This window comes from Rhea pennata, chromosome 3 (genome assembly GCF_028389875.1).
Source record: "Rhea pennata isolate bPtePen1 chromosome 3, bPtePen1.pri, whole genome shotgun sequence".
Classification (NCBI taxonomy): Eukaryota; Metazoa; Chordata; class Aves; order Rheiformes; family Rheidae; genus Rhea; species Rhea pennata.
This window is the reverse complement of record NC_084665.1, coordinates 102221978-102243355: the sequence shown is the minus strand read 5'-3', so window position 1 is coordinate 102243355 and position 21378 is coordinate 102221978. Positions and strand designations below refer to the sequence as shown.

General features: G+C 43.0%; 1 protein-coding gene across 23 annotated transcripts in view; it reads right to left on the bottom strand.

Annotated features, from left to right (window-relative positions):
- The window catches only part of DST (dystonin), a 299843-nt gene that overhangs the window by 257073 nt on the left and 21392 nt on the right, over positions 1 to 21378 (bottom strand). For 15 of the 23 annotated variants that reach the window (XM_062572898.1, XM_062572885.1, XM_062572892.1 and 12 more), the window contains exon 4: positions 9543 to 9750. In XM_062572898.1, coding sequence (XP_062428882.1) covers positions 9543 to 9750 — 208 coding nt within the window. Of the gene's footprint in view, positions 1 to 8088; positions 8189 to 9542; positions 9751 to 9921; positions 9940 to 21378 lie in introns of those variants that run through there. The other 8 variants (XM_062572896.1, XM_062572897.1, XM_062572909.1 and 5 more) reach the window with 2 other exon arrangements.

Genomic DNA, 21378 nt, shown 5'->3' with positions numbered 1-21378 from the left:
GACCTCAATTTAATACAATTTGCAACAAAATCAGAAAATTAGAAATTGGGTTGATATTCTCAGAGGTTGGCTAGATTTGGCCTTGGAAAGGAGTGCATAGATCTTATTAACAAGGGGGTCTACGTTAACAAATTGAAATGGACCAATGCAAAAGCATCCTGTTGAGCACGATAAAATTGTAAGATAATTTCATCAAGGGACCTAATCAACTTTGGCTTTCTTCCTGTAGCTCATCTGTCTGTTCTTCTCTCCTTTACAGAGCTACTAAGCCAAATTCCACTCTAATTCTACTATAATTGAAAGTTAACAAAATTACATCTGTCAAAAAGAAAAACAAAGCACCTACCCCAAAAACACATATTTCTTTGAAATTAATTGTTTTATTAAAAAAAATAAATTCAGAAAGTAGATGACATAAAGCCACGTCTGAGGAAAATATCATTTAGTCTACAATTCGAAGAAAACTTCAGTACACTTGAAAGTGTTTATTTTTCCTTCTGCAGTCAATCTTTCTTTTGAAAATTACAAATTTTCCTCCAGAAAAGACTTTGTATTAAAAAGCTTCCAAAAATTTGGATTTAAATGCAGAATTAATCTGTAATACCCAGTATTTTCACATGGCTTCAATCATCATGTTGTCATCTGAACAACGTATAGTCACTGGGAGAGAAAAAGCACAGTCTAATTCCTACTGAAAGTCATTGGGGCCAACAATCTAATTACTACATGTGCTTTTGAAAATATCTTATTCTGCTACTAGAACTATCTTAGCAAAAATATCTTACTTTCATAAGTGATAAATAACTACACAGCAGTGGCTCAAGACAAATGCTTGAATCACTTCCTAATTTCAAGGACAAAATATAAAACCTTTATTTCTAGTTTAAAAATTTATCTAGAGCTGAGGTAATTCAAAGCATTAAATATTTATAAGTGTCCACAGCTAAGCTCCCGACTCCTACGAAAATTAACAGAAGTCTTGTTTGACTTAAAAAAAAAAAAAAAAAAAAAAAAAAAAAAAAGTCACAGTATTCCAAGTGACTTTCCTCTCAGAAAAGCTCTTTTGCTAGAACTGCTATTGGTGCATTATTATAATAAAACCTCTGTGCAAATTATCACACACACTTTCCAGTGCTGCTTCTGCTGTGCCTAAGAGACGTCGTGACACAAGGCACAGGGAGGCTGTAACCTGATCAGGCAGATCAGCAGTCTGCTAACTGGACGGAAGGACACCCATTTCAGTACCCAGCAAGCGACTGTCACAAACTTCTCTGTTCAGCTACATTTTTATCTGCAAATTGCCCGAAACGGCGATCCAAACCATGCATAAAGAGTCAGACCCATTTTGTTCTCCCATTTTGTGAAGCATAACATACACACTTCTGTCTAATCCCAGTATAGAAGAGCTCTACTAATTTTAGATCCAAGTGGTGTAAAGTGTCATAGCTGTCAGATAACTGGATATCTGAATCTCAATCCAAAGTAACGAAGCTTTCCAACACAATTTGACTATTAAGCCCCAATTAAATGTGGATTTGTTTTAATATGCCTAGTAGAACACATTATCAAATGCTGTAATTTCATGTATTAACTACGAAACTGAACTATTAAAATATATTTAAAAGCAAACCAAGTTCAAAAGGGCCATGTGGCTATAATCAAGAGCAGATTTTGGCCTATGCTGCTGAAAAGCCCATCAGAGGTCTAATCCTCCTTGTCTCACATAAATAGTTACACTAATTGTGTAATTGCAATGTGCAGAACGTAACCCTCAACATATTTTCTCAGAATTCTCGTCCTTTCAGTGATTTATTTGCAGTGATTGTCAGTTTAACTGTATTCACTTAAAAAATACGAAGATCAAAAAAGGCGCAGAGATTACTTTCCACAACAAAACAATGTGTACTGTACACAGTTAAAACAAAATTAAATCGGGAAACACATCTACTTTGAATTTAGCCTTAGCTGTGTTAAAAGTAACATCCTAAAGACCAACTGATTTCGGCCAGAGCGTGCCTTATAAAGGCCGAGCTATTACTTAGGGCCCAGTCTTGGGGACAAGCTTCTGGGGGTGGATTTCGGAAGCCAGTGTATTGCCACAAAAGCCTACGCAGATCAACTTGTAAGATCTGGCTATTAACATGCCCTTCAGGATCTGACCCGCGGACTGAAGTGTCTTTGTAAGCATTGTTTCACCTGTTTGAAAGCTGGGTTGACTAAAAGCATTCAGTACATGAATATTTTCACTCACTACAGAAAAATCAAGCTTTGTTAAATTAAACGGCTCTAATGATGTTTTGCAAGAAACATTTCAGGCATGCAGCAATAATCTGCATTCACATCTGACATTTACAGAACTTTATTCTTTTAAGCCTGAACTTCATGAAATACTTGCATTTAACTTTAGGCAGATGAATTATCCCATTTCAACTTTGCAAAGCACTTAATACCAAATCCATACTTAAGTTCAGCAAAATGACTCAATATTTTTTTCAGATGAGGCATGTTTTAAACAGCATAAAGGAAAGAAAAGGGTCCATACTCTGGTTTTCATGCAAAAGGATCACTCAACATTAGTGAACTAGATCACCAAAAACAGTTAGAACCATCTCACCCAAGAATATAAACTGAGCCAAAACAAGTCTTTTAACACGACGACTAAAGTTTATTTTCCTTTCCCACCCCACCAAGCTTCACCATCTCCTGATTTTGGCCATAATAAAAAGGCATAATGCAATATTTTTGTGGTCTCTATTTCAAAGGTGTTGCTGACACGATGGGAATTGGGATGTACCAGAAAACCAATGAAATGAACCAATGAACCTGATCTCTACCCCAATTCACATAACAAAGATACTTGAATCAATGGCCAAATTCTGGCTGCCTTAGTCATCCAACAGGTATCTTTTAAAGTCATGGACACAGCAGCTCAGCTTATTTAGACTATCATAATTGCTCAGAAAATGCTGGCCAAATAATAAGGCTTTTACAGACAAAGTCTCATTGAATTTGTTAACATTCAGTTCTCATTTTTATCCAACAAAATGAAGTCTACTTCAACTTAACTCACGTAAACCACTCACAGAAGTAAAACCATCAAGATTTGGTCCATATTTAGGGTGAAATGCACTGGGAAAAACAAACAAACAACAACAACAAAAAATAAACTCTCTCTACTGTTATCTGTCTCCAAGCAATATAAACCAAAACAGCAGTGAAAATTTTTTCTTAATGAAGAATGCTCTAACAGAGCAAAAACGAAGCTTTTACATTTTATGTGGCCCAAGGAGTCCATGAGATTAGTTTGTCCAACCTCATACAACACAAATGCCATTAAGTTCTTCGCCCTCAAGAGGCTAAACTGTTGTAGGAGACACGCAATGGACAGGGGAGACTCCAATGTCATCGTGCTGAAGACCTGTGTGGTGCCAAGGAAAGATTAGGTGATGCACAGCCAGATAATCCACAACACAACCTGCACTAGACAGCAAAAACTCTACCCTATTTAACTGAATTTAAAAGTGATCAATTCCAAAACTAGAAATTGCCAGCACCTGAAAACAGGTGGAAGAAAATCATCTAAAATGTGAATTCCTTATTCACTCTGCCCAACTAACACCTATATGAAACAAGTTCTTCTTATGACAAAGAAGAATGAAACTAGATTGAAAGCACCTAGTCAACTACTCACCTGAGCATGTCTTTCTGAATTCAAAATCAGAAACCCCGAGTATGAGATCTGGTTAGTACAGAGCTGAGAGCAAAGAATAAGATTTCTGCAGGCTATGAGTGCAGGCCCCGGAGTTCAAGGTATAAACACAGAAAATCCCCAGACGCCAGGCTCAGAAGAGTCTGCCACAGTCCCTCATTGCTGCTCTACGAAGCCATCATTGAAGAATATCCCTGGACTAAGTCTGATACTGAATACACTTAGGAAGAGCCTAAAATACATCAACTTTCCCCTTTTCAGATGTCCAAAAGCCAGTCTGGGTGAATGGCCCCCTCCAGAAGTCAGCCAAAAGCAGCTGGATAACAGGCATCTACACTGATGGTATTAATTCAGAAACGATGTCCAACCAACGTCAGAACAGTCTTCTCAGGTCCTGCATGCTTACTCACGACCACACGCAAGGAGGCGGTGGAATACATAAATTACACTACCGTCCTTGAAGCCTACACAGGCAACAAAACGCAGCAGAAAAACTGCTAGGTTTTCCTATCTCTAGACTACTTTGCTTCTCAGAATATTAAACTTTCTCTTCTTTATGCAGTATTAAAGGCCTTTTTTTAAAAAGCAAGAGAGAAAAAACAAAGTGGAAATGTAATGTAACAAAGTTTAAACAACAAAACCTGAAGTTTTGCTATCTATTGCCCTAGACTTGCCCCTCTTCCCTACAGAGGCAGAAGCTATGCAGCAAACCAGAAGTATTCAAAGCAAGCAGTAATTGGGCATTCAATCCAAGGGAAACATTCATATGATACCTCTTCTATCATCAACAACAATTGAGTCAAGTCCCAGAGCTGAAAGGCTGTATTTTTTATGGGCGGTCCCATCAAGTTGAATTTTCTGTCAAATAGATCAGTTTCCTACAGAGCCAAAATCCAAAGCATTAAAATGTCTTCACGGGCCAGAAAGCTCTATATAATTTAAACTTTTACAGCATATATGGTTGTGAGAACATTCCCAAATAACTGTGATTTAATACTTGACTTTTAAGATTTATTGCTATTCTAGAGATAACAATCACACAGTCATTATGAGATGTTCTCATTTCAATAATGATGTCGAAGGGAGGCAACTTCATTGCATAATTGCTCAAAATTTAGAGAGAAAAGAAGTTTGTTGCAACTATTATTTAAATATATACTTACTACCCGAACTGAAAAATACATCATTGGAGGAGATTTACATCAGAGTAAGTTGAATGAAAGCATTGTACTTAAAGACAGTGATTATTACAACAGCTTTTTAAAGTCTTTAACACTCAAATAATGTGGAGATGGAAAAATGCATACCTATTTTATCTGGTAGAGATGGTATTTAATGCCTTAAAAGCTAAATGTACATGAAATACAATTGGATATTTTCTTATTAAGAAGTCAGAAGGAACCACTAGGATACACTCATCAGGTAAGTTGGTAATAAAAAATTAACTATGTTGCTTTCTAAATGATCTCATCTTTACCTGAAAATAAAAATTAATGAAATTATTGTTAAGTCATCTACAAACTCCAAAAGAAATCGAATATGTTTTTCAAGATGAAGTTGAACTATTAATATTATGTTAACAAGTTAATAAGTATTTTATATCATTTCTCATCTTTCTAGTCAATAAGGCATGCAAAATAAGTCACGTGGTTCAGATAAAATATACTGGACATTTTATGCCACTATCACAACAAAGGCGTTGCCTTTGACCATTTTTAGAGGTGCTACTAACAAAGAAGCATTTTTCCACTTAATAAGCAGCTTGATTCAATATGGTTTTTGAATCATCTGAGATAATATGACTTACTGTTTTTTTTCTTTAGTCAGAATGCTTTAAAAATACTGCCTGTGAGTTATTATGTAGATCAAGAAAAAAATACGATGGCCAGTAACTGAGCTGATTGTGAATCAGAAAACAACACTCTTTTCTCTTCCACAGCAAACACCCTTCTGTGATAGCTCAGATTTAGCAAACAGTTGCCTAATTATTTACTGTCACTGCTAAAGGCATGGTCAGAAGACAGAATGTGTAGACACACAAATAGATTGGTTTCATCTGCAACCAAGTTCTTGTTTTCACACAGTCTTGAAGATCTGCAGCAGCCTAGTTTGGCTGTACAAAAAGATGAAGACCACAACTTTGCTTTTCTATGTTTAAACAGGACTGTTTTCCTAAATCAAACGCCCCAAATGTCTTAATGATGCGGCATCATATGATTCCAAGCCTTCCAAGACAGGCAATGAATTTTGTACAGCTGACTCTGCTAGTTACAGTATTCAACAGCTGGGACATAGATAATTTGGCACCCTGATAGTGCCCTTAATGACTATAAGAGCATTCTGCAGGCCATGAAAAAAAATAGCATTAAAATTATCTGTTGGAACTCACCTTAAAAATATAAGTCAGTATGTTCTGCATTTGATAGAAAAAATTAACATAAGCAAATGTTTTCAAAACTGAGAAATTTAGAGAAATGGCATTCCCTCTTCAAAGCATATATTGTAGCAATTCTTTTCTGGTTAGATCAGCTCCCATAGCAAGTCATCACTGTAGTGAAGTCATACTGCTGGGACGCTGATGGGAAATCATGACTGGCTTGGAAACACATTTTGGAAAATAATGTGTTTTCCAGGTTTCCAAAAGATCATAATTAAAACAAGCCCAAATCTTTACCTGTTCCTAATGATTGAATAAAGTACGAATAAGGAGAAGAACAGAGCATACCGATGTAGTGAATGTGACACTAAAAACAAAAGCAGCAGCAACCGGATGTCTTTGAACAATTTTAGGATTTCGCTGTCACTAGTATGTGAATGCACCTGATACTTTCCCCCACAAGTAATGTGATAAATTTCTAAAATTCAGTCATACCTTTATTAGAAATAAAGCAAATTCTGAAAATATTTCAATTTGTTTTAATTAAAACCTATTGGTCTTCCAAGAGTTAAAAAAAAAAAAAAAAAAAAAAAAAAAAAAAAAAAAAAAAGAGTTTCCTTATCCAGGAAAAACTGTCACTGAAATAAGGGAAATTAGGCCTAATACCTATCTACCTAGGTTTAAAGTAAGTAGGTAAACTGATATAAGAATGATCCTTATCAAACATGTGAGTCTAGCAGCAAATTTATTTTTAAATCAAAGATAACCTAAAGCAAAATAACAGTATTTTGGATTAGATCCAGGACAGAAAAATAAAACATTTTCACTGCTTTTATTTCCAGAGTGGAAAAAAGTCTACTTGCTTTAAAATTTTGCAGAAATTAACTCAGCTATATATAAAGTGATTGACAACTTAAAAAAAATAAAGAGTAAATAGAATAAAGATGTCCCTTTCAAGATGATCTTTTATGAGCCATAATTATTTCTCATCTAAAATGCCCCAGTGCACTTCAGTACAGAGACAGCGCACATGCTCCATAGCTGCATTGACACAATGGGCAACAGACACAAAGGAGTCATTAGTCAATATTGCTAATGACACGTGAAATTGCAAGTGAAACAGGTATAAAGTAGTCTCAGACCTGAGAAATTCCCAATTCAAAGTAACTGTTCGTGATTTTTTTTTCCAAAACACTACCAGTAACAAACAGGATTAAATAAAATCAGCTATTAATGTCTTCAAATCCAGCTGTCTTAAACTATGCCACTCCCATTCCCGTCAACGTAAACCATTTAACAAAAACCTTTATAACTGTCTGGAAACGTACTACTGAAAAATTGTTATCCTTCCAAATAAAAATGTCAGCTGTAAGTCTGGCCTACCTTTACCCCAAATATTACAAGAGGGCTCAGAACAGCAAATGCTAAATACACTGTGACATGCTGTAAGAACTATTTCTGGGATGAGGATTCAATCCCAACAGTTAACGCCACCTCTTTTCACTTTAGTTAAAATCAGACCCCTGGCATTTTTGATCGGTATTTTAAGATTTAACGCTCAAAATACACTGAAATATAATAAATCATGTCCCCCAACAGTCTTCCATCCCAATTACAGAAAGCAACGCAATTTACATTTCTAATAAAATTAGCTGTGTTATGCTAAACGCCTCTTTTTTCTGAATTTTTCCTGCATTTGGTGAAGGGAAAAAAAAAACACTCAGGTGATGCAGGAGCTAAAAGCATTCCTTGCCCGGCTACAGAAAAGGAGAAAATAAACAGCAGCTTTAAAGAGGAGTGGATGTCGGGACACAAACCCGGGGCGAGCCCGCAGCTCTCTCCGCGAGCAACCTGCAAGCCTGGAAAGCGGAGTTTCACCGGCGCCAGGCGCGGCGCGGCGGCACCCGCGGCGGCGGCTCCCACGCGGGGGCTCCCACGCGGGCAGCGGGCGCCGCCGCCCCTTCTCCGCAGCCGCCGGCCTTTCCGCGGGGCCGCCGCGTACCTTTGTAGCGCTCCAGGACATCCTCGTAGGCCTGCAGGTACTCCTGCTCCTCGGCGTAGAAGTAAGCGCCCGGGGAGAGGTACCCAGCCATGGCTGGGGCTTAGCGCTGCCCAGTCCCCTCCCAGGCTCCCGACAGCCAGAAGCCTTGGGAATGGCAAAAAAAAAAAAAAAAAAAAAGGCTGGCGGCTGGCAGGCAGGGCGGGAGGGAGGCAGGGCGGGAGGCGGGAGCTGCCGGCGCCGCCGCGGCAACGCCCCCGCCCCGCCCGGGCGCCGCTCGACGTGCCACCGCCCCCGACCCGGCCCGGTCCGGCCCGACGGGGCGGCCCGAGGGACGGAGGGCCGGCAGGGAGGGGCGGAGGGAAGGGGCCCGGCGGCGCGGCCCCAGCCCCATGGCCGCCCCCGCGCAGCCCTCCCCCAAAGCAGGTGGTTTCAGCGCGGCGGCTCCGCGCTGCGACGGGGCGGGCGGGACGCGGCACGGGCGGAGCCGGCGGGCGGCCCCGGGGCACCGCAGCCCCGGCCCGGGCGGCAGCACCCCGGGCCCGGGCCCCCGCCGCCGCCGCCCCTCACCGGGGCCGCGCCTCTGCTCGCAGCCGCCGCGCCGCGGCTGGCAGCGCCCGGCGCGAGGTACGCGCCGGGCACCGGCCCGCTTTGGGGCGCTCCCTCCGCCGCCGCGGGGCCGCGCAGGTGCCGCTGCTCGCCGCGGCCCAGCGCGCCTGCGCCCGCGCACTCTCCGCCCTCGCCGTCCGCGCCTGACCCCGGCCCGGATCCTCCCCCGCCGCCGCGCCGTCCGCCCCGTGGCACGGCACGGCGCGGCGCGGCGCGGCACGGTTCAGCGCCCTGCAGCGCCGCCCCGGCGAGCCGTCACCGCCGCGGGAGAAGCCGCGGGAGCGAGCGGTCCCCGGGGGGCCGGGGGCACACGCAAGCGGGGGGAAGGCGGTCTGCGGGGAGCGCCAGCGAGCGCCGCATCCTCCTGGGATCCCGCGGCAGCCCGTGACGGGCGGCAGCGGCGCCCCTGCGGCGCTCCCCGCCGCGCAGCGCGGAGCCGCGGGCAGCCCGGCGGCCGCGGCCGGGTGCCGCACGGGCAGAGCCCCCGCGGCGGGCCGGGGAGCGGGGGGGAGCCGCGGCCTCGCCGTGCGTGCGCCGCGGTGCCGCTTCCGTGGGGAGAGCCTGCCTGCCCCTATCGCAACGAAAACGCAGCCACGATATGAAATCACTAAAGCAGCCGCTGCGAGCCTCATCCCGCTAATGCATTTCCCCATGAAAGTTTAATGGGTGCACCTGCACGTATTCCATCTTTCTTCCCCACATGCATTAATTCTCCCAGCCGGAAAAAAAATACGTAAATACATATGGCCAAATAGCTTAGTCACCGCTGCGAGGAGCCGGGGGGGGGGGGGCTCGTTCAGCGGCAGCCGCCGAGCCGGAGCCCCGCTACCGCCCCGGCGCGCCCTTACCGGCGATGCGGAGCACGGCCCGCTCGGCGGGGTCCAGCACGGAGCCGCCCTGGATCTTCCGCTTGGACCGCTCGTGCTTGGGCAGGTTCCAGGGCAGCGTGTCCCCCGGCGCCGGCGACACCGTGCCCGACTTCTGGCTCAGGTCGTCCTCGTCCGAAAAATCCGCGGAGGAAGACATGGAGCAGCGGTAGGACGCGTTGCCGGAGCTCTGCACAGAGACACACAAACACACACACAGACACGGAGGTGGCGTGGATGGCGAGCCCGCAGGCAGTGCCTGTCGCACCATCAGCGTGCCCCCAGCCCACTCCGCGTGGCTGCGAAAAACATCCGCCCTCTCCCCCCGAAAACAAGGAGAGGGGAGAAAAACGCCGCTCACCATTGCTGCGAGCTGGGGGTGCGTGCGGGTGTGCGACTCCGAGGATGCTCCTCCAAAAAACAGCCGGCCTTCAGTGAAAATGCATTTAGGAGGATGTATGCGGGAGGACTGTGGCCTGCGGCTAGGCAACCAGCTCACAAATGATCCTCTGACTTCTCCAACAATAAAGCCAGCAGCAACAAAAACCTTCCGGACTACAAATCGATAGTATTTGGCTCCCCCGCCAGGACGAGAAAAAGATTTGCCGTCACGGAGCTGCTGGTTAAAACATTAATGCGAAGCTGTCGCTAGCGAACAGCCCGCCGCGCCCGCCGCAGCCGCTGCCGCTTGCCGGGCCGCGGGTCCCCGCGCCCCCCGGGCCTGGCACGGCACGGCACGGCACGGCACTCGCCCTCCCGCCGCGCGCCCTCGTCCTAGCGCGGCTCGAGAACAGCCAGTTCCCGGTGGAGTGCCACTGCCTAGGAGGGGGAGGAAGGAAGGAAGGAGGAAGGAAGGAAGGAGGAAGGGTGATTTCTCAGGGCAGCCCCTTTTGAAAGCCAGGCACAAAAGGCGGCCTTCAGGCGCTCTTCGCCGAGACAGCTTCAGTCACCGAATGATCCCGGGTTTTGGACTTTACGCCCGTTTTCCCAGCATATACAGCCAGCAGCAGCTACCCCCAAAGCGTGCTTCCAGAAATGTAAACAAGGATTGATGCACTGCAGGGATAGGACTGCTGCCATTTCTGTTTTCCCCTGAAAGAGGAAACAGAGACGATTGAAAATATTTCTAAAGAGCTGATAGTTTGGTGAACAATTTTTTAGAATAGAGAATCCAACACAGGTCATCAGGACATGATGGGGGGTGGCTATTTCTTCTGCATTTTCTGATTGAAGAGACTTGTGGTTTCTGCCAGGGTACCTGACTGCAAATCAACAGATTTAATTTGTGATTTAAGATGGGGGCTACGATGACAGTATTTCAACAGCGTAACCTGATACTGGCCCAGGTATGAGAGTGACATAAATTTTTTAGTGGTACGCTACTCTGCCTGGAGAGGTGTTTGCCTCCATACACTCTGTTTTGCAGGGGCAGTCTTCCTGCAGCCCATCTAGAATCGAGGTTTTTTGATACTAAAACTTTGCAGTCTTCCCCCCTTCTTTTTCCAGAAGGGCTTAAAGTGTGCCTTTGCCTACAGGAGGCAGTTGTACTGTAACTGAGATCTGAGAAATTTTATTGATGTTGTCAAAACAATTTTACTGCAGATTTTTAGTTGATGGTCAAACGAACTTTTGTTATTTTTACATTAGGGATTGTTTCTGTACTTTTGTAGAATTTTACTTATTTCAAAACACAGAAACTGCATAATGCAAAGTAGCAATGTGATGCACTATATGCTGTGTATACAGCTGCAATGATACCGGTTAAATATTCCACTAAATAAGAGGGTATCTCTTATTAGTGGATACCCCTCCAGACCTCATTCATTTCTGTTCCAATCCTCTTTTCTTTCTACAGCATTTTATGATAAATTTGAAAGGGGAGTGAGGGAATGGATTCATAAAAATAATTAACTGACTTTTTTTCAGAGCGTTATGATACAAGGACAGCATGAGATAAGTACAGAGAAACAGGAACATCAGAGGTCTGATTCCATCTCTGATTGTCTCCATAATTGTTCTAGAGTAAGGTATATTTTGTTGCTGATTTATATAATAAGATAAAACTCTGTAGAACTGCATAAAGCAGGATGGCCACATGCAGGTTTCTTCTCGATGGGAGCTGGAAGTGCACAGCTCGCTACAGGGCATAGAGGACCGTCTGCTCTAGCAAGTGGGGCAAACAGAGTCCACGATGTGCTTAGACAAGGATTATGTTTCTCCTGTGGCCTCTCCTTAGCTTCAGATTCTGCCTTAAAAGAGAAAATATTCCCTTTAATCCCAGCACTGTGCATCCTGCTTGAGACTCACGTGATCTATTGCCTATTCAACAACCCAACAAGATTCCTTTTTTTTTTTTTCAAAAGGCGCCCTAATAGCCATTCTTGTTTGGGGGTTGTGTTTTTTTTGTTTGTTTGTTTGTTTGTTTTGTTTTGTTTTGGTCTGCTTCAAAGCTTTGTGGCTTTGTATAATGACAGCTCCTTTCAGGTTTACTCCTACCTTAAGGATCTAAAAGAACTGTAAAACATTTGTCCATACACAGCACCAAACGCTCCACACCCTCTACTGAAATGTCAATTTTAGGAAAAAGGATATGGCCCTTCTGGTGAGCTGTGCTACCGTAATGGAAGATAAGCCATGTAAGAAGACTTGAGCTCGCATATGTTTGAGAAATTAAATGGAATAGGCAGAGGTAGAGCAATCTTTGGCATCTACATGTATTCTAATCAGTTGTCTTCTTTTAAATTGTCCCTTCTATCTTACTTCATGCAGGTATTAACAAAACAAATGAACAAAAATCACTTCAGCTTATTAACTCTTCAGAAATCCTGTTATCTCATTTTTAGAAAAAAAAGTAGGATGTTTGCAATGGAATTTTTTGTAATAGCAAAATTTGGCATTAGTATGATTTCTTAGATGCAAGTTTGCTAACTTCTAGCTTAATTACAATCTACGTTTTTCTGAGCGTGGAGATACTTTCCAACAGACCCTATTAAACACCTAAGTATTTTTAAGAATCTGGACATTGGAGTTCCGAAGATATTTACAACCGAACAACAGCTTTGCTTTGTTTGAGTAAATGAATAACTTGGGTAAGGCTGTAATTACTCTTTTGCCCAGCCACTGTTCACAACATGTTTAACACTCATTCCATTGGATTGTTTGTTCCTAGCAAATACATTTTCCATGCCATAGCAGTAAGTCCTGAATAAACATTCCATGATTATAGCAACTTATTAACTGATAAAAAAATCAGAACATCTATAATATCCTGAAAAAGATGGTTAGTATGTGAACAGATCTGTTATATTCTGTTAAAATCAAGATATGTAAGTCATTTCTGTTATTATTCTATAAGCACATTGCTGTATGCAATGAAAAACATTAATTGTTAATAACACACAACTCTTTTTTGGTCAGATGAGCGAACTGTCTTATATATCCACTAAAATATTGATCAGACATATCCTTACTTAGCTTACTCTGAGATTTAATGAGGGTCAGGGCTTGACCCTGCTTAGCTTGAAGGCCCATAAGGTCACAGCCCAGATGTATAGCTGCTTATGCTATACTTCTGATTATGCATTCCTCATGCTCATTAGACTAAAGATCTGTATGTAGCCTCTATCATTGGTCAGTGGTGAACTGCTGAATTCACAGTGTTTATGAATATAATGTCATCTATTAGTGAAGCATCTATTTGTAAGCAAATCTAAGAGGCGTTTGTCTTCATATGAAGTACAAGATTAAACTTAATGAATAATTTCACCACCGGTACCGCAGGGGGGTGCAAAGTGCACGCACAAGCCTCGCTGCTGCTTCTCGGGAGGGAAAGTCGTTAGCACTGGCAGGCATTTAGGAGAGCAGAGCTCATTTCTGCCAGTATCTAAGGGTTTCTCTGTAGTCAGGTGACTTGCGGCAGCTGTCTGAGAGCCAGGCCTGCCACTGTGCTGTAAAAGAAAGCTGTTTTTCAGCCATGGGGATGATTTCAAAGAAGTATGAGTACACTTCTCGTAAGAGGGATTTGGCCAAGTATCAAGCCACGTTTTCCTCTGAAAAGTGGAAAGGAAGGACAGACTGCCTGTCATGGGCAGGACATAGCTGAGGGTCAGGTGGAAGCAAGGCAGGAGAACATGGTGCTGGATGTGGAGTGCAGCACTCAGGCTCGGGGTGGACTGTTGCTTCGCTGAGAGCACACCGCTGCATACCACCATAGCATCAGGTACAGTATCTCATCTCGCTTGTAATCCCTCTGGATTGTGGACATTTTTCCCGTACACAGAAAAGGCACAGCACCAACAGCTACCCGGTGAGGGAGAGCAAAGCTGGCACACAGCAGCACTGTACATCAGATCTGCCACATCTAAAGAGGAGCTGAGAGCTTCAGGGCGGCGAGCAGGTTCTGCACTGTCATTCCCCACAGGAGAAACATTAGCAGAGACCAGTTTTTAAACTCTATCCAGCAATCCAGAAGGCAAAGGGCACCAAGAGGCTGAATTATCGACATACCACAAAAACCCTCCAACTTTTGCTTATGATACGTGTTTGAGATTGTGCTGACCAGCTGCAAGCTAATAAAATAACAGTGTTATAGGCATCCAGCACTTTCACATCTTATTGTCGAGAAAACCTTCTACTGCTGTGAGTCCTTTCATGCTGGATTAGGTTTTTGGAACCTTTTGGGCAGTACAGCTCAACATGCAATAAGCATCAGTGTTTGAACTTTACTGAACTGAATTTTACTGATTTGAATTTGTTTCAACAAAATTTTTCTTAATTTAAGCATATTAGTTGAGTATAATGTTATTTTTGTCCTTCTTAGGACAAAACAAGTTGACCATGAGCCAGCAATGTGCCCTTGTGGCCAGAAGGCCAATGGTCTCCTGGGGTGCATTGGGAAGAGTGTTGCCAGCAGGTGGAGGGAGGTGATCCTGCCCCTCTACTCAGCCCTGGAGAGGCCTCATCTCGAGTCCTGTGTCCAGTTCTGGGACTCACCAGTATGAGAGAGACATGGAGCTACTGGAGAGAGTCCAACATAGGGCTACAAAGATGATCAGAGGGCTGGAGCATCTGCCCTATGAGGAACGGCTGTGAGAGCTGGGCCTCTTCAGCCTGGGGAAGAGAAGACTGCGGGGGGATCTTATCAACGTGTACAAGTACCTGAAGGGAGGGTGTCAAGGGGACGGGGACAAACTCTTTTCAGTTGTCCCATGTGACAGGACAAGAGGCAATGGGCAGAAATTGAAGCACAGGAAGTTCCTCCTGACCGTGAGGGGGAATTTCTTCCCTGTGAGAGTGACGGAGCCCTGGCACAGGTTGCCCAGGGAGGTTGTGGAGTCTCCTTCTCTGGAGATCTTCAAGGCCCACCTGGATACAACCCTGTCTAACACGCTGTAGGTGACTCTGCTGAGCAGGGAGGTTGGACTAGATGATCTCCAGAGGTTCCAACCTCAACCATTCTCTGATTCTTAATATCTCAGATTGAATGATATTATACAGACCATCTATTAAAATAAAATAAATTAATAAATACAAGACAAAACCAAGATGACTAATTTTTTGCTTTAAAAAATCTTTACCACTTTAACCCAATTATATGATAATGCAATGCAGAGTGCAAAACATCCAATGTATGTAATCAGGCTGTGTGAGGCCGTTGGGACTGCATTTCTTCAGGATTTACAATTCAAAACAGACACATGAATGAGAGCGACAAACAAGAGCAACCAATAGTTTGCCTTAAAAAAAAAAAAGAAAAGAAAAGAAAAAGAAAAAAAAGAAAAAGAAAAAGAAAAGAAAAAGTCTTCCGCTATTAAGGATTGAGCTGTATTATACGAAAATTCTTCCCTGGTTCTGTGCCAATCATTTACAAGAACATCCATACCTGAGAGTGCCTGCATTACCAGGATATACAAACATAACTACAGACTTTCTGCTTTTGTATTGCATGCCATAAAGCAAGAAGGAAAAAGCTGGAAGGCAAAACCACTAAATCTTAAACTCATGAGCATCAGGGGTCTGATTCTATGTTAAACTACCTTTGTGAACACTTAAGCTTTTCAAACAGTGAGGCAATTTACTGATTTATAGAAACAATTTATATTTTATCTTTCTAAAGGCAAAATAAGATGGAAATAAGCACTCAGTGTTGATTATATCACATACATAACACGCATTTTGACTCTGTGATTGTAGTTATAAAAACCATTACTAAGCAAATTCAGATATTCTCCACAGGCTTTTAAAGAAGATGGGTCTTTTCCACATGAAAGCAGGGCAGCTTCTACCATTCTCCCACTTTGAAAATCATCTTAAGGAGGCAACTTTCAGAGAAGAAATAGGTATTTGAGGACATAACACTCAAAATGAGCAAAGGACTAGATCCATATATGTACTTGGACATTCCAGTACAGTTCATAACATTAAACTGTGCCCACTAGTAACTATGCAGTTATATGTCTAAATGTCAACTGAGTTTTTTGTAGGAATTAAGTTGTCAGAAAAGCCCCAGGATGATCCAGTATCTCATTCTAAGGGACATAACATACTCCAGAACCTTCTCCAAGAATCGGTCCTCACCCTCTTCATAGCAGAGCAGAGACTACTGTTTCCTTTTGAACCATAAAAGAAGAGAAAAAATGGTTTACCTTCTTGCGTTAAGAAGCATGAAACCTAGATTCAAACCTTCATCTCCTGGCAACCAGCCTGGACACTATTCTATGAGGACCACTTGCTAAAGTAAGAAAAAAGGATGCAAGAAGTCTTGTAACATGATGAGAAAGAGAGAGAAAGCATAGCGCTCCACACCAGGGCAAGCAAGCTCCCACTGGAAAGAAGAAAGGGCTGGATACTGACCATTTATACATTCTTCATTAAGTAGTAACTGGGTAAAATACTGAAAGAGTCCCTGCACAAGTTATCTGCAATAGAAGCAGCAGAAACAGTAATGAACAGTACATCAGATTATGTGGCTTGGGAACCACCTCTCTCAACTGCACAGGTAAGGCCAATATCAAGTACTTATTGGTTTGTAGTGACACCATCTTCTAGCAGCTGCTCTCTAAGAGGAGAAATTAGTGACATATGCACAGTAATTGGAGTTCAGTTTCATTTACTTCAAATATCAGTGATTTTTTTCATAAGCAAAAAGTTGAGAGACTCTACAGCTGTACCTGTTAACTGTGAAATGAGCAGATGGGATCAAGTACTGCCAAGACAACCTCCACAGATCTCAATAACTTCCACCAACCAAGATGACCCTCATAAGAGGAAAAGTAAAAAGTAATGCAGAAAAATGTTCCGCAGAGTGCCCTTACAAAACGTTGCTGTGCAAGGAAAACCTGCTTTTTTTTTTTCTCTCCTGAGGAAGAGATTGGAAAGCAAGGCATATTTCCTGCTGGGTAACTGAGACCTGCTTATAAAAGGGGACCAAATGGATAAAATTAAAACTAGCCATGTTGTGCCAAAGCCATCAGTTATCTTGAAGAGTTGCTTGGTAAAATTGTGCTAACAAAAATGCAGATTCTTGCTGAATCTTCCTGCAAGTGAATCAGCATGACATTTCCAATATTAATTGCATATTTTATCCATTTTACACTTCCTCTATACAAATTTTCAACATGAATTGTAGTATTTAATCTTGAAATAGCATGCCTACATTATAGAAATAGACAGAAAGGTACTAAAGGCTTTGCACATGGGAAAATAATATTTTGAGCTCTGAGTATCTGGGAAGCTACAGCAGGTGGAACAGGTATTTTAGTTGAGGTTTACGCTAAAATTGTTAGCAAGATAGAAACATTACTTCAATTTTAATTATCATTACTTGTTTCAAAGTTACTTCCCATATTAATATCTATGCAGCATTAATCTAAACTGTCAGGATTTCATGGACTCAAAACTTAATTATTTTTGTAAAAGAAATGTGTATACTTCAGATAACTGCAGTGTATAGCTGTTGCAAAAATATCCCACTACTTGAAAAAAAAAATTTTGTATTAATTTTTTAATTGCAGCTATCTTCCATTCTTTCAGATTCCCCAAGTATGCCAGACAGAGAGAATAATGCGACTGAACACCAAAAGGCACAGACTTTTATCTGCTCACTAAACCCACAGGGCCAAGCAACTTAACAGAGAAAGAGCCCAGAGTAAGAAATCATTTAGCTTCAAATACTTTTCTCAGCTATCTAAACCAATCATTGTAGATTATAGATATTTTTAATAGTAAACTAAATTACTCCTGCTATAAAAGGTATATCTGAGCATCAAAGTATTCTGGACAGAAAAGAGCAAATTGAAGATTTATATAGCTTTTTAATCTCCAATGTGCAGAGGACATTTTCAAGAGAAAAACTTAAAGGTCTTAGAAAAAAATTTAAAATAACATAACAAAAATCTAAAACAGTTGTAATGATATTATGCTTTTAGTGACAACTGTTAACAATCCTGACTGATATGTTTCTCTCCTTTTAGAATTAAATATCCATGTGCTCTTTGGAAGCTGTTTCAAACCAACATTTTAGAACACAAAACTTGATCTCACAAATATACATTTTTATAATTATACAACTGTTAATAATTAAGTTGCCAGATTTTTTTTCCTTAAAAAAAAAAGAAAAAAGAAAAAGAAAAGAAATCTGTTTTCAGTTGACGAATCATACATTTGGTTGAAAATATTCCCTGTCCAGGGTTTTTCCAGAAAATTCTCAGTCACAGGCTGACTGTGAGGCCTGAGATCAAGACTAATTAACATACGCACTATTTTTTTGTCAATGCTAAAAATAATCCTGATGACCTTTTTTTGGAGGACTCTCAGCTTTGCCATAGTTGCTTCAAATCTGAATATCATTTATGCTAGGCACAGGCCTTTTGCCATGTCTGTCAAAAATCTGTTTAAATTTGTCAAAGTGATAAGCCTTTGAAATATTAAATATCATCTGCTATCCCTGGCATCAGGGAGTATAAAGTAAACACTCTTAAAATCTTAGTTTTGATCTCTTTACTTTGATTAGAAAGCTGCTCCAGAACCTGATGTTGTCTTGATTAGAAGTAATTTCCCTCTACTTGCCATTATTCCTGGCCTTCTGTTTTTGCTGCGCGATCGCTCAAATAGCTTTTGTGCTTCCTTGACGTGTTCCTAGCTTGCATCGTACCTCCTCCCAGCTTGTTCTGCTCTCCGGCTCCTTTTAATCTCTCCTCAGCTGTTAGTCCCCACCATCCAACAACCCTGCCTTGCAGCAGGCCCGGTTTGATTTAACTGTTCCTAGGACCTACATAGGCACCAATGTGATTTTATCAGGACCTTTTTTAAAAAAAAAAAAAAAAGAAAGAAAGAAAAAAGAAAAGAAAAGAAAGAAAGAAAAGGTCATGTTTGAATTTATTGGCTAAAATTTCTTTGGGTTGGCACTGGGTAAACCAAGAGGTCTTCCAGGTGCCAGGCCGGGGTCCACCAGCCCGGAGGGACTCACGGCTCTTACCTCCGAGCGCCGGGCAGCTCCCGCTCCCGCCGGGGCGCAGGGCGCGATCCTCCCTGCGCGCATCCCGGGGCAAGGCTAACCTTTCCATCTAGCAGCTGCTGGCGGCATTTGCAGGCTGACGGCGGTGCAGGGAAGAGGAAAGGAGAGCAAGGGAGGCCCCAGAGCAGGAGGCCTCTGCCGCTGCGCCCCCAGCGCCTTGCACAGCGGTGCTCAGCCAGCAAGAGGAAGAAGCCGGGAGATCCGAACGGAGAGAGAGGACAAACGCAGGAACCGGCGCGCTGCAGGAAAGGGCTGGAGAGATGCACCGGGACTGACAGGCTAAGGGACAAACCCCGAGACCGGCTGAAGCTGGAAGCTCAACCGGGCAGCTGGAGCGGAAAAGCAGAAGCGCTCCGGCGGGCGACAGGCTGGGCGAGGGCTGGGGGAGGAGACGGCCCAGCAGGGCAACGCTGGCCCCAGCGACCCTCCTCGGGCTCACGGGAGGGCACGAAACCTCTCGCGCCTCAGCAGAGAGCCTGCGGCACGGCCCTCCTGCACCGACGGCGCTCGGAGGCCAACGGGGCCGAGGCGGGCCGCAAGGAGCCTCGCGCGGGAAGGCGGCACGCGAAAAAGCGCCTTCCCCCCAGCAGCTCGGTGTGAAACCAGCATTTCACCTTGCCTCTGCCATTAGCAGATATCCGAGAACAGCTCTAGAAAAAATGCCTCGTCCCCAACGTTAGTGGTTCCCACACAGGAATACAAATATTGTCTCTTTTTTTAATTCCAACAGCGGAAAACCCTGTGGCAAAACCTGCTGGTGAACCAGGCAGCAAAACCTTGTTTCTAAGTTTCTCCGGTTGCCAGGAAATTAAATGTAGAAAGCGCCTGTTAAAATACTTGGGGTAAACTTGCAAAGTCAAGTGCTACAGTGTTGCCAGATCCCAGACTCAGGTTTCACCACCCAGCCTTAACTCAGCCTCTTCCCTGGTGCGAGCCCAGCGATGTGGTCCCGTACGGTTACACCCGCTGCGTTCGCCTGTATCTAGGGCAGATGACGGGTGATACTCGGTCAATAAACACCAGTTCGGTGATTTGTTTGGTCCGCCCTTATTCAACGGGCAGCCCCAGGACTTAAAAGTATTTCACAGCATTCAAATGCTGATCTGAAGAAAGATTTATTTAATTTTTTCAAAAGCTTTTTTGTTGTGCTCCTCACTACAGTGCTATCTGACTGCTTCATAAATATTAATGATTTTTCACATTACACAGGAGAAAATCTGGGATTAAAAGGTCAGTTTTGATACCTAGGTTAAACTGGGATCCTAGGGAACTGATTTTTCAGAGTTATCAGAATTATATGCCATTAACGCTCAGACCACAGCACATATGGAGTTCAGTGGTGAATAGCAGATCCAGAACTTTTATAAACCCAGCTACGTGCTTTAAGTCTGGCACTCAGAAAATGGAGGAAAAAGAATGTTTTAAGGCACGCATTCAGCATCACAGAGTGACCTTGTGCCCACCCCTAATTCTCCAAGGCAGCACTCGCTGCTTTTTAAAGAAACAAAAGAGCCCTTCTCTTACTGCCGTCTCCTGTATTACTCATTTACACAATACCCAACCTCAGTGCATCAGCACTCCTACATGGAACAGTCATCCTAGGAGCACTTCCACCAACAATAAATACGGCATACATCCTGTGGAAAAACAGTATGCTAGCACACAGCTAAACTCTATATGACAATGCAGATGCATAACAGAACCAAACTAAAGCTGCATGTGCAACCTTAATTCCAGCACTCCCTGTCTTTGAATACCTGCCTTTGCCAAACTATTCTTTTAACATAATACTCATGTGCAATGTTATTTATAATTGCTAATAGATAAGGGAGTCCCTTGCTATATAAAGATATAGTGTTTATACGCTGCAGTAGGATGTTATACAATACAGCTCTGAAGAGTGACTCTTGTGGCAACGAAGGAAAAGGAAACATCTGCATTTAGACTTGTGATTACTGTGCATCAGTGAGACAATTACTGCCCATTTTAAGTTGTGCAAACAACATCATCATAACAAAATCATGGCTAATGTAGGATTTTTTTCTTTAACCTACCTTCTGGAAAATTTACTGTCTATTTATAAATATTTACATAAAACTTCTTGGTAAAACTAAGACTGCAAACACATTGTAGCAGCCTGGGTTTATCTTATTAGCTCTCATGGACACTGAGATTTAAAAGCAAGAAATTCAAAACAGTTAAATGTTCAGTTTCTCATTGAGGGTATACTGTATACATAAAGTAGAATTTTGTCAGTGAGCACAAAAGCCCAGCTGATAGAAATCATGGCAAAATTACAGTGGC